Below are 12,996 nucleotides of genomic sequence, written 5' to 3'. Positions count from 1 at the left end.
CTTTTGCCCCCTTTTTTTTATTACTTGTTACCACTTCCCCTTTTGCCCCTTCACTGATATTCCTATTTGTTCTTTTGTTTTTCTCACACCATTATTGTCCTTCAAAAAAATCTTATTCTCCCTCAACTTTACTGATACTTGCTCACTCCAACTCTCGTCTGCCTTCTTTTTCAACCCCTGCCCCTTTCTCTTAACCTCCTGCTGCATTCTCTTAATGCATCCCCCAATTATATGCACTCCTTCCCTGTAAGTACCACCCTAACACATCTCTTTTTTTCTTTCACTAGCAACTTTACTTCCTCATCCTACTTCTCACTACCCTTTCTAATCTACCCACCTCTCACCTTTCACATTCCATGTGCATCTCTCATATGTGTGAGCAATGCTTCCCTAAACACCTCCCATTCCTCACACACTCCCCTTGCTTCATTCTCTCTCAACTTTTGCCATTCTACATTCAGTCTCTCCTGGTGTTTCTTCACAAAAATCTCTTTTCCAAGCTCACTTACTCACCACTTTCTTCTCACTGACACTGTATTCTTTTTTCCAAAATCCTCTACAAATCTTATCTTTGCCTCCAAAAGATGGTGACCAGCAGTGTTGGGCACCGATAACTGAAGAGTTAACATCGACAGCAATAATCCAATAACCCTAATGTTTATGTCCAATATCGATAATCCCATAATTTTCATACCTAGATATCGGAAGTTAAATAATCCAATAACGATAACTTTGTTGATAAGAATGTAAAAAATGAGGGATAAAGCTTCAAAACCCATAGAAAATTCTTAATTATGCTAAATCCAAGAATAAGTAAGCATTTTCTACAGATTTTGCAACTTTTTGCTTAATATTTTTAAAAAATTTTATGAAAAAAATTTACTGTTTTGAAACCCTTGTAACCAAACCAATACCATGAACTTGATTTTAATTTACCAGATAATTATTATGGTGCGAACTGAATGGTAAGTTTGAAATTTAAGTACATTTATTAAACTATTAAGCATACTGTACAGTACAATATTTATATACAAACTCAGAATTAGCAATAAGTCAACTCAAAATGTAAAAAATAGAAGTAATTAATTACTTCAACTTGAGAGTCTATGAGTCACACACACACTATGTGCTGGTTGCCCTTCAGGAAGACCAACTTCTCAAAGTCAGGCCCACCTGACAGTCTTGACCTCTTGGGCCTTAGGATGTCCTTGCCGAGAGAGAAAAGCAGTTCCACTGCAGCAGAGTATAGCATGGGCATGTTGTACTTCAGGAGGAGGTTGGTGAATATCTCCTCCTCCATGAAGTCAGAATCGGCCATGCCCTCCTTCCCATCAGTGTCCAGCCAAGTGCTGACAAGTTTCCTGGCCTCCTGCTTGACACCGATACTTTAGTCGGTGACTGTCCACTAAGCAAAGAGGTGGTCAGGCATGCACAGCAGTGACTGCATGCTGCTGTTGCTGGGGTGGGTGTGCTATCACCATTCTAGTCCCTCACTGCTCTCGCAACCTCGTCCATGGTGGCCTTGACACAGATCGTTAGGTTGCTGTCGAATCTGTGCAGCCAGTGGAGTGGGAGCTTTGGGTGGAAGGCAGCTGCCAGCTGGCAGTCCCAGTTGTTCAGGTAGTAGTTGAACTAGGTGTTGATGGCTGCTACCAGGGCATCGACCAGTGGCTTGTGGATGGCCAAGCTCTTCCTCATGTTCCTGAGCTTCATGATGGTGATGGCCACTGTAGGAAGGAGGGTTCCAAGGTAGGTGTTCTCCACATGGATGGTGTCGAGGGCAATAGCCACATGGGACATGACTTTGGCCCACTCCTTCAGGAAGACTATCTCCTGGTCATTGAAGGCTGAGAGGTTCTCCATGCAGTTGAGGAACCTTTCGAACTCAGTCTTCTTGGTGGCCAGGATGTTGTTGAAGAGGATGATAGAGTCATACAAGGCATTCCACCTTGTCTTGCCAAGGACTACTAGCCTCCTGTCCAGTGCCTTCTCAATGGTGTCACTGATATGAGGGCTCCTCCTCTGGGTATTGAAGAGTGCCTGAGCCTTGCCATAGGCCTTCTTGTTGAGAGCAATAAAGGCAGTGACAACAAAGCCCATGTGCTTGAGGAGGCCCTTGCCCAAATCCATGGAGGCCACTAGATTAAAGGTGTGAGCTGCACACCTCATTAGGACTGATAGACAGGGGTGCTCATGTTCCTTACCAAGGAGTTCACTCAGGGTTACAATGTTGATGGTGTCATCACCCTCAACTGTGTCATCCTCGTTGTCGAGTCAGCCTCAGGCAGTCTGTCAACATCATCAAGATCAGGCAACAGGTCCACCTGGCCGCCATACTGGGTGAAAGCCTTCACAAAGTATGACCCCTTGTCAGTGGTTGTCCTGAATACCTTGTCCTGAATGTTGAAGCACTCGTGGATCTGGACCATGGCCTCCATTAAGACATCATAAGTGTGGCAACCAGTCAGACCGGTACAGGTGAGGAAAGCATGCTTCCTGGCCCTGGTGATTGGGTCAATCCTAGTGAGCTGTCATGCCAAAGAAAGATCTGAAACAAAGATTATGTGATTATTGATTAATACACTGTATACTACTGATTAAGTGATTATTGAATGATACTCTGATGATTGAGTTTTATTTCAAACATTTTAAAATGAAAGTCGTTTAATTTATGCAAATCATTATAAAAAGAAACATTAATGTAATACATTATTGAACTGTGATTAGTACTAATCAATGGTTTAGTGATTATGAAGTTCTCTTTCAATAACTTTGAAATTAAACTGAAGCTCAATTTATGCCAATTTTTATACCAAAAAACAGTAATATTCACTACATAGGCATAATTATGTATTTTACTAACTACATTAAGTGAACTCATTAGTACAATGAATATTTATGAATGAACAAATGATAAATACCTATTGTGAGCAGTCCAACAGTCAGCAGTGGTTGCCAAGTATGTCAGCCCATCAAAAGTGTTGATAAGGGCTTCCTCAACTGCCCATTGTTTGTTATCAATGTGTCTACCCAGGGAGCAATGGGACATGCTGACCTTTGTTGAGTTGAGGGTCCTGATCAGATAACAAACTCCTCGGACTTAACCATGGGAAGCGGGAGTATGTTGTTGACAAAAAGACGGACTGTTGTTTTGTTAACAGTGGATTGGTGCACAGCAGTGCCAGTGCTGGCTGAGCGGCAGCTCAGGGCCTCACTGATGGTGGCCTGCCAGACCTTCTTGGTGGGCAGCTCAGGGATGGTGGCACCAGAGCTGTGCACATTGCTGCTGCCAGAGGAGTGGTGGTGACACCTGCCATGGCCAGTGCCAGCCTTAATCTCCTCCTCAAATTGAGTGGATAAAGATGGGTGGGTCCTCTTGACATGGGACTTCAAATTATTAAGGCTGGTGACATGGCCACCTAAAAATTTTCTTGGTTGGGTGGTATTTTTGGCACTCAAAATAGAGTACCCTGTTGTTGTCCTTGTCCTGACAGCTGAGCATGAAGTAGCACCAGATGGGGTAAGGGGTTTTAGAAGGGCTCCTGGTCCTGGCTGTCAGATGGCTGAGAAATCTCCACCACAGGCAGAGAGTTAGGCTGATTCAGAAGTGCCTGAGACAGAGGCGATCTCAATGTTGAGAACTTCATCTTGGTGTTCCATGGACCATGGTCCTGATATCACAGTCTTGTCCTGTAGTAAGTTAACTTGTAGAGACCAGACCATAAGAGAGAAGTTAGAAAACTGAACACATTCAAACTGATGATGATACTAAACCATTACCGGCTACCGCTGATACGGCTGAATCCACAGTGTGTGACAGGGTTGCTAGGTCTGTCCTTTTAAGAACAATGTCATTTTTTAGATCTGGTTGTCCTGATTTTGAGAAAAAAAGAACAGCATATATCTGTCCTTTTTAAAGTATTTTTATACATCATAATTATCCCTGGGGATAGGGGAGAAAGAATATTTCCCACGTATTCCCTGCGTGTCGTAGAAGGCGACTAAAAGGGGAGGGAGCAGAGGGCTGGAAATCCTCCCCTCTTATTTTTCTAATTTTCCAAAAGAAGGAACAGAGAAAGGGGCCAAGTGGGGATTTCCTTCAAAGGCTCAGTCCTCTGTTCTTAATGCTACCTTGCTAATGCGGGAAAAGGGCAAATAGCATTAAAAAAAATACAAAGTTCATGAATCTTAATAGAATTTTTTCCCTGCCAGATAACTGGCAACTGTCAGCCAACAAGATCCATGGACACGTCCACTTCCACTTGTAACCTTGCACTGTACCTGTACAGTATGAGAATAGTATGGGGGAGGGAAGGGAGGGGGGGGGACTGGGGGAGTTAGAACCAGGGTCCGGGAGGCAGTTAGTAATGGCTTGTTCTGTGACTAAGCTATATGGCTTAGTCCTCTGTTCTTAACGCTACCTTGCTAGCACAGGAAATGGTGAATATGAAAATGTAAAATGGCAACAAACAGAATGAACAACAAAGTGTATAATTTATATAACCAATTATAGTTTAAACTTTCCTATTACATAAAATAGAATTGACAACAAAGAATAACAATTATACTGGAAAATCTAAAAAGAAAACATGAAATGATAAAAATTTTATGAAAGAATAGCAATTATACTGAAAAACCCAAAAAGAAAACATGAAATGATAAAAATTTTACTGGATGTAAAACTAACGGACATTACCAGACTAAAAAAATTGAGTTATTGGAAGTTAACTGGTCCGATAATGATTATGGGTGTTAATTTCCAATAAAAGTCTGATAACAAAAATTAACTTTGATAATTATGTTACTGGATTATTGCTTTGGTGCCCAACTTTGGTGATCAATCATCCTACCAGCTTCCCCCTCAGCATAATTTTTACACCTATCGATTAATATGTAATCCAATAAAGCCTGCTCACTATCTATTTTACTTGCATACTACATACATACTTGAGTATGTCCTTTTTAATCTAAGTATTCCTAATCACCAATTGTTTTTCAGCACTACTTCATAAGCTGGTCACCATTTCCGATAATGATTATGGGTGTTAATTTCCAATAAAAGTCTGATAACAAAAATTAACTTTGATAATTATGTTACTGGATTATTGCTTTGGTGCCCAACTTTGGTGATCAATCATCCTATCAGCTTCCCCCTCAGCATAATTTTTACACCTATCGATTAATATGTAATCCAATAAAGCCTGCTCACTATCTATTTTACTTGCATCCTACATACATACTTGAGTATGTCCTTTTTAATCTAAGTATTCCTAACCACCAATTGTTTTTCAGCACTACTTCATAAGCTGGTCACCATTTCCACTCATTACACTGAATAACCCATGCACCCCAATTATACCCTTAAATGCCACATTACTCACTTTGCATTTAAATCAACCATCACTAATAACTGGTCTTTTACATTGAAACTTCTGACACACTCACTCAACTGCTCGCAAAGCAACTGCCTCCCATGATGTATCTTCTTATGGCTAGGTGCATAAGTACTGATAATAAGCCATCTCTCACCATCCACTTTCATTTTTATCCACATCAATTTGAGTTTGGAATTCATTTTCTTACACTCGGCTGCTTGCAAAACAATTACCTCTCATGATCTTTCTTCTCATGGCCAGGTGTATAAGCACAATTAATAACCCATCTCTTTCATCCACTTTCATTTTTACCCACATCAATCTGAATTTGGCATTCACTTCCTTACACTCTTTCATACAATCCAACAACTGCTTCAGGAGTAGTGCTACCCCTTCCTTAGCTCTTGTTCTCTCACCAACATATCTGTACTCCATAAACATTTCCAAACCATTCTTCCCTTCTAATCTTGAGCTTTGTTTCTCTCAGAACCAGAACATCCAAGTTTCTTTCCTCAAGCATATTACCTGTCTCTCCTATCTTATCGTAGTCACATCCAAACACATTTAGACACCCTAGCCTGAGCCTTCGAAGAGGATGAGTACTCCCCACTTGGCTCCTGCTTCTTATATCAGAAATTGAAACACAAGAGGTTTTCTTTTCCCCAAGCCCCTTTCCCACTCCCAACCCCTTTAGTCGCCTTCTAAGAAATGCAGGGAAAACAAGAGGTAGAATTCTTTCTCCCTTACCCTTGCATACATTTTTTAAAACTCAGATGCATTCATTTTTTTTTTTCCGCTGTCTCCCGCGTTAGCGAGTTAGCATAAGGAAACAGACGAAAGAATGGCCCAACCCACCCCCATACACATGTATATACATACACGTCCACACACGCAAATATACATACCTATACATCTCAATGTATACATATATATACACACAGACATATACATATATACACATGTACATAATTCATACTATCTGCCTTTATTTATTCCCATCGCCACCTCGCCACACATGAAATAACAACCCCCTCCCCCCCCTCATGTGTGCGAGGTAGCGCTAGGAAAAGACAACAAAGGCCCCATTTGTTCACACTCAGTCTCTAGCTGTCATGTATAATGCACCGAAACCACAGCTCCCTTTCCACATCCAGGCCCCACAGAACTTTCCATGGTTAACCCCAGACACTTCACATGCCCTGGTTCAATCCATCGACAGCACGTTGACCCCAGTGTACCACAGCGTTCCAATTCACTCTATTCCTTGCACGCCTTTCACCCTTCTGCATGTTCAGACCCCAATCACTCAAAATCTTTTTCACTCCATCTTTCCACCTCCAATTTGGTCTCCCACTTCTCCTCGTTCCCTCCACCTCTGACACATATGTCCTCTTGGTCAATCTTTCCTCACTCATTCTCTCCATGTGACCAAACCATTTCAAAACACCCTCTTCTGCTCTCTCAACCACACCCTTTTTATTACCAGGATACCATTCATATCAAACAAAATTTTCCATTAAGATTTTCTCTTGTAAGAATTTACCTTACCTCCAATGCAGTTTGACACCAACTGACCATTACGCAAGTCATACACTCGAGTGTAACAATCCAGTGATGCTGTCAATATCTCATGGCCAGAAACTGCCACCGTCATTATTGCATCTTTTGCTTCATCCAGCACCTGTGAATATATGTAGTGCTTTAGTCTGTATCAACTAAATAATACAGAAACCTACAACAAAATAAAATACTGGTAAATACCTGTCACATTAAATCAACTGATTTCTATATATCATCAAAGTCTCTCATCTCAAATGCATCCAGGTCTTGGTAGTCTCAAATCATTCATGTCCTCAGCCTACCAAATTAGATTTTACTGATTTGATTTTGACAATTTGATAAGCTCTAGAGCCTAATGGTTATTCTCCATGTTAAGTTTTGACCTGAAGAGGTATTTAAGGAAGTAAATTCATTTATGAAAATTATGTTTTGGCTTCCTTTAAAAAATTCCTGAGTTTATATTACCATTCTTTAAGATTCTCCAATATTCTTATTGCTTCCAATGTTACCATATAATTCACATTTGACATTCATATATTTTTGGTATCCTATTGGGACATGTGCCAAAGTTATACTGCCACTGCTTGTTTCACACTTTGGGCCAGATATCCTTAGTCATGGAAGATTTGTAGAGGTTTTCAGAAAAGAGAGAGAATGTTGGGGGGAAGAGAGTGGTGAGAGTAAGAAAGCTTGGGAAGGAGACTTGTGTGAGGAAGTACCAGGAGAGACTGAGTGCAGAATGGAAAAAGGTGGGAGCAAAGGATGTAAGGGGAGTAGGGGAGGAATGGGATGTATTTGGGGAAGCAGTGATGGCTTGCATAAAAGATGCTTCTGGCATGAGATGCATGGGAGGTGGGCAGATTAGAAAGGGGAGTGAGTGGTGGGATGAAGAAGTAAGATTATTAGTGAAAGAGAAGAGAGAGGCATTTGGACAATTTTTGCAGGGAAATAGTGCAAATGACAGGGAGATGTATAAAAGAAAGAGGCAGGAGGTCAAGAGAAAGGTGTAAAAGGTGAAAAAGAGGGCAAATGAGTGAGTATCATTTTGAAAGGAGGTAAATAAAGTGTGTAAGACAAGAGAACAAATGGGGACATCGGTGAAGGGGGCTAATGGGGAGGTATTAACAAGTAGTGGTGATGTGAGAAGAGATGGAGAGAGTATTTTGAAGGTTTGTTGAATGTGTTAGATGAAAGAGTGGCAGATATGTTTTGGTCAAGGTGGTGTACGAAGTGAGAGGGTTAGATAGAATGATTTAGTAAACAGAGAAGAGGTAGGAAAATCTTTGTGAAAGATGAAAGCCAGCAAGGTAGCGGGTTTGGATGGTATTGCAGCGGAATTTATTAAGAATGATAGTGACTGTGTTGTTGACTGGTTGGTGAGGATATTCAATGTATGTATGGCTCATGGTGAGGTGCCTGAGGATTAGCGGAATGCATGCATAGTGCCATTGTACAAAGGCAAAGGGGATAAGGGTGAGTGTTCAAATTACAGAAGCATAAGTTTATTGAGTACTCCTGGGAAATTATATGGGAGGGTGTTGATCAAGAGGGTGAAGGCATGTACAGAGCATCAGACTGGGGAAGAGCAGTGTGGTTTCAGAAGTGGTAGAGGATGTGTGGATCAGGTGTTTGCTTTGAAGAATGTATGTGAGAAATACTTAGAAAAACAAATGGATTTGTATGTAGCATTTATGAATCTGGAGAAGGCATATGATAGAGTTGATAGAGATGCTCTGTGAAAGGTATTAAGAATACATTGTGTGGGAAGCAAGTTGCTAGAAGCAGTGAAAAGTTTTATTAGAGGATGTAAGGCATGTGTATAAGTAGGAAGAGAGGAAAGTGATTGGTTCTCGGTGAATGTCGGTTTGCGGCAGGGGTGCGTGATGTCTCCATGGTTGTTTAATTTGTTTATGGATGGGGTTGTTAGGGAGGTGAATGCAAAAGTTTGGGAGAGAGGGGCAAGTATGCAGTCTGCTGTGGATGAGAGGGCTTGGGAAGTGAGTCAGTTGTTGTTTGCTTATGGTATAGCGCTGGTGGCTGATTCGGGTGAGAAACTGCAGAAGCTGGTGACTAAGTTTGGTAAAGTGTGTGGAAGAAGAAAGCCGAGAGTAAATGTGAATAAGAGCAAGGTTATTAGGTACAGTAGGGTTGAGGGACAAGTCAACTGGGAGGTAAGTTTGAATGGAGAAAAACTGGAGGAAGTGAAGTATTTTAGGTATCTGGGAGTGGATTTGGCAGTGGATGGAACCATGGAAGTGGAAGTGAGTCACAGGGTGGGGGAGGGGGCGAAAGTTCTGGGAGCACTGAAAAATGTGTGGAAGGCGAGAACATTATCTCGGAAAGCAAAAACGGGTATGTTTGAAAGAATAGTGGTTCCAACAATGTTATATGGTTGTGAAGCGTGGGTTATAGATAGAGTTCTGCGGAGGAGGGTGGATGTGTTGGAAATGAGATGTTTGAGGAAAATATGTGGTGTGAGGTGGTTTGATCGAGTAAGTAATGAAAGGGTAAGAGAGATGTGTGGTAATAAAAAGAGTGTGGTTGAGAAAGCAGAAGAGGTTGTTTTGAAATGGTTTGGTCACATGGAGAGAATGAGTGAGGAAAGATTGATAAAGAGGATATATGTGTCAGAGGTGGAGGGAATGAGGAGAAGTGGGAGACCAAATTGGAGGTGGAAGGATGGAGTAAAAAGATTTTGAGCGATCGGGGAATGAACATGCAGGAGTGTGAAAGGCACGCAAGGAATAGAGTGAATTGGAACAATGTGGCATACCGAGGTTGACGTGCTGTCACTGGATTGAACCAGGGCATGTGAAGCGTTTAGGGTAAACTATGGAAAGTTTTGTGGGGCCTGGATGTGGAAAGGGAGCTGTGGTTTCAGTGCATTATACATGACAGCTAGAGACTGAGTGTGAACGAATGTGGCCTTTGTTGTCTTTTCCTAGCGCTACCTTGCGCGCATGCGGGGGGTTGTCATTTCGTGTGGCAGGGTGGCAACGGGAATGAATAAAGGCAGCAAGTGTGAATTATGTACATGTGTATATATGTATATGTCTGTGTATGTATATATACGTATACGTTGAAATGTTTAGTTATGTATAAGTGTGTGTGTGGACGTGTATATGCATGTGTATGTAGGTTGGTTGGGCCTTTTTTTTTTTACACGCTAAATTACATATCAGATGCATCCACAGTATCACACTTTCTCCTCCATGCCTTTCCTACATTCAGCCTCATTGTTGCCCTTTTTAAAACCTCACTTTCTACCGTAGGCCCTTTCACCTGTATTCTCTTCCTTCCATCCTCTATACCCATGCATGTAACAACTGCTGCCTCCCCTACTCTCACATTCACCAGTTCTTCAACATACTCTTTCCATCTTCCTCTCAGCGACAAAGTATAACAAATAAATATATATACAACACTATACCAGAAGCATGTGAAAAAAGAGAGAGGTGGATGTAAGAGTGGAAATGTTAATGTGAGAAGTAAGGAGGGGAAGTTGTTGAATCAAAAGGAGGAAGTGAAAGGAAGATGGAAAGAGTATATTGAAGAAATGGTGAATGTGAGAGTAGGGGAGGCAGCAGTTGTTACATGTATCGGTATAGAGGATGGAAGGAAGAGAATACAAGTGCAAGGGCCTACAGTAGAAAGTGAGGTAAAAAAGGGCAATAATGAGGCTGAATGTAGGAAAGACATGGAGGAGAAAGGGTGATACTGTGGATGCATCTGATATGTAATTCAGCACGTAAAAAAAGGTTGTGCCTGAGGATTCTGTGAAAGCCCTTATATTTTTCCTTTATTCAAAGGGAAAGGTGCTATGGATGTATGCAACAATCATAGGGGAATAAGTGTTAAGTATACCGGGAAAAGTGTGAGCATGAATGTTGACTGATAGATTGATAGAAGTGACTGAATGCAGTGTTGTATCATAGGCAAACAACAAATGACTCATTTCCCAGGCTCTCTCTTCCCCAACAGATGTATACATTCCTCTCTATCCAAAACTCTTGCATTTACATCCCTACCCATCCCATCCATAAACAAATTAAACAACCATGGTGACATCACACTCTGCCGCAGACCAACCTTCACTGGGAACCAATCACTCTCTCTCTTCCTACTTGTACACGTGCCAGACACCTTTGATAACTTCTCACTGCTTCTAGCAGCTTATCATCCACACCATATATTCTTAAAACCTTCCACAGAGCATCTCTGTCAACTCTATCATATGCTTTCTCCAGATCCAAAGATGCTACATACAAATCCATCTGTTTCTTTAACTATTTCTCAAACACATTCTTCAAAGCAAACACCTGATCCACACATCCTCTACCACTTATGAAACTATATTGCTCCTCCCCAGTCTGATGCTCTGTACATGCCTTCCCCCTCTCATACAGTTTGCCAGGAATACTCAACAAACTTATGCCTTTGTAGTTTGAACACTCACATTTATCTCCTTTGCATTTGTACACTGGCTCTATACATACATTCCACCAATCCTCAGGTACTTCACCATGATCCATACATACATTGAATATCCTTACCAACCAATCAACAACACAGTCACCCCCCCCTCTCTCTCTCTTAATAAATTCAACTGCAGTATCATCCAATCCCACAGTCTTGCCAGATTTCCTCTTCCGCAAGACTTTCAACACCTCTTCTCTCTTCACCAAACCACTCTCCTTGATTCTCTCACTTTGCACACCACTCCAACCAAAACATCCTACATCTGCTACTCTTATAATCAAACACATTGAACAATCCCTCAAAATACTCACTCCATCTCTTCACTCCATCACTACCTGTTATCACTTCTCCCCTCACCAATGTTCCCATTTGTTCTCATCTTTCACACATTATTTACCTCCTTCCAAAACATCATTTTATTCTTCTGAAAGTTTAATGATGCTCTACCACCCCAACTCCCATTTGCCCTCTTTTTCAACCTTTGCACCTTCCTTTTGACCTCCTGCTGCTTTCTCTTATATGTCTCCCCATCATTTGCACTCCTTCCTTGTATGTACCATCCAAATGATTCTCTTCTCTTTCACTAACAACTTTACTTCTTCATCCTACCACTCACTACCCTTTCTAATCTGTCCAACTCCTACCTTTCTTGTACCACATGTATCGCTTGCACATGCCATCACTGCTTCCCTAAATACATCCCATGCCTCACCCATGCCCCTCATATCATTTTTCACTTTTTGCCATTCTACACTCAATCTCTCCTGGTACTTCCTCACACAACCCTGCTTTCCAGCTAACTTACTCTTACCACTCTCTTCTCCCCAACATTCTCTCTCTTTTTTTTTTTATTCTTTTTAACCTCTACAAATCTTTACCTTTGCCTCCACAAGATAGTACTCAGACATCCCACCAGCTGGCCTTCTCAGCACATTAACATCCAAAAGTCTCTCTTTTGCATGCCTATCAGTTAACATGTAATCTAATAATGTCCTTTGATCATCTCTCCTACTCACATACGTATACTTATGTATATCTCGTTTTAAACCAGGTATTCCCGATCACCAGTCTTTATCCAACACCCATATCCACAAGCTCTTCACCATTTCAATTCATAACACTGAATACCCAATGTACACCAATTATACCCTCAACTGCTATATTACTCACCTTCACATTCGAATCACCCATCACTAATACCTGATCTCGTGCACCAAAACTGCTGACACACTCACTCAGGTGCTCCCAAAACACTTGCCTCTCAAGATCTTTCTTCTCATGACCAGGTGCACAAGCACCAATAATCACCTATCTCTCTCCATCCACTTTTACCTACATCAATCTACAATTTACTTCCTTACACTCTATCACACACACTCCCACAACTCTTGCTCCAGAAGTAGGGCTACTCCTTCCTTAGCTCTTGTCCTTTCACCAACCCCTGACTTTACTCCCAAGATGTTTCTAAACTATTCTTCCCCATTATTTCCTGCCCCTGCAGTCCCTTCTGATTTCATATAGCCCTCCAACACTTGGGAAGCTGGCTATGTTCACTAGTTGGCACCATAGGTCATAAAGTGTA

General features: G+C 41.5%; 2 protein-coding genes across 4 annotated transcripts in view; both read right to left on the bottom strand.

Annotated features, from left to right (window-relative positions):
* LOC139749550 (WD repeat domain-containing protein 83) overlaps positions 1 to 12,996 on the bottom strand; it is a 64,381-nt gene that overhangs the window by 30,479 nt on the left and 20,906 nt on the right. For all 3 annotated transcript variants that reach the window (XM_071663577.1, XM_071663559.1, XM_071663567.1), the window contains one exon: positions 6,924 to 7,056. In XM_071663577.1, the coding sequence (XP_071519678.1) occupies positions 6,924 to 7,056 (133 nt within the window). The remainder of the gene's footprint in view (positions 1 to 6,923; positions 7,057 to 12,996) is intronic.
* On the bottom strand, positions 977 to 3,579 carry LOC139749562 (uncharacterized). The gene is made up of 2 exons (XM_071663592.1): positions 2,922 to 3,579; positions 977 to 2,548 (listed from the first exon to the last, which is right to left on the bottom strand). The coding sequence occupies exon 2, from the start codon at positions 2,167 to 2,169 to the stop codon at positions 1,633 to 1,635; it is 537 nt and encodes a 178-aa protein (XP_071519693.1). The 5' UTR covers positions 2,170 to 2,548; positions 2,922 to 3,579; the 3' UTR covers positions 977 to 1,632.

This window comes from Panulirus ornatus, chromosome 1 (assembly GCF_036320965.1).
Source record: "Panulirus ornatus isolate Po-2019 chromosome 1, ASM3632096v1, whole genome shotgun sequence".
Classification (NCBI taxonomy): domain Eukaryota; kingdom Metazoa; phylum Arthropoda; class Malacostraca; order Decapoda; family Palinuridae; genus Panulirus; species Panulirus ornatus.
The sequence above is the reverse complement of the archived record's forward strand: the minus strand, read 5'-3'. Positions and strand labels throughout refer to the sequence as shown.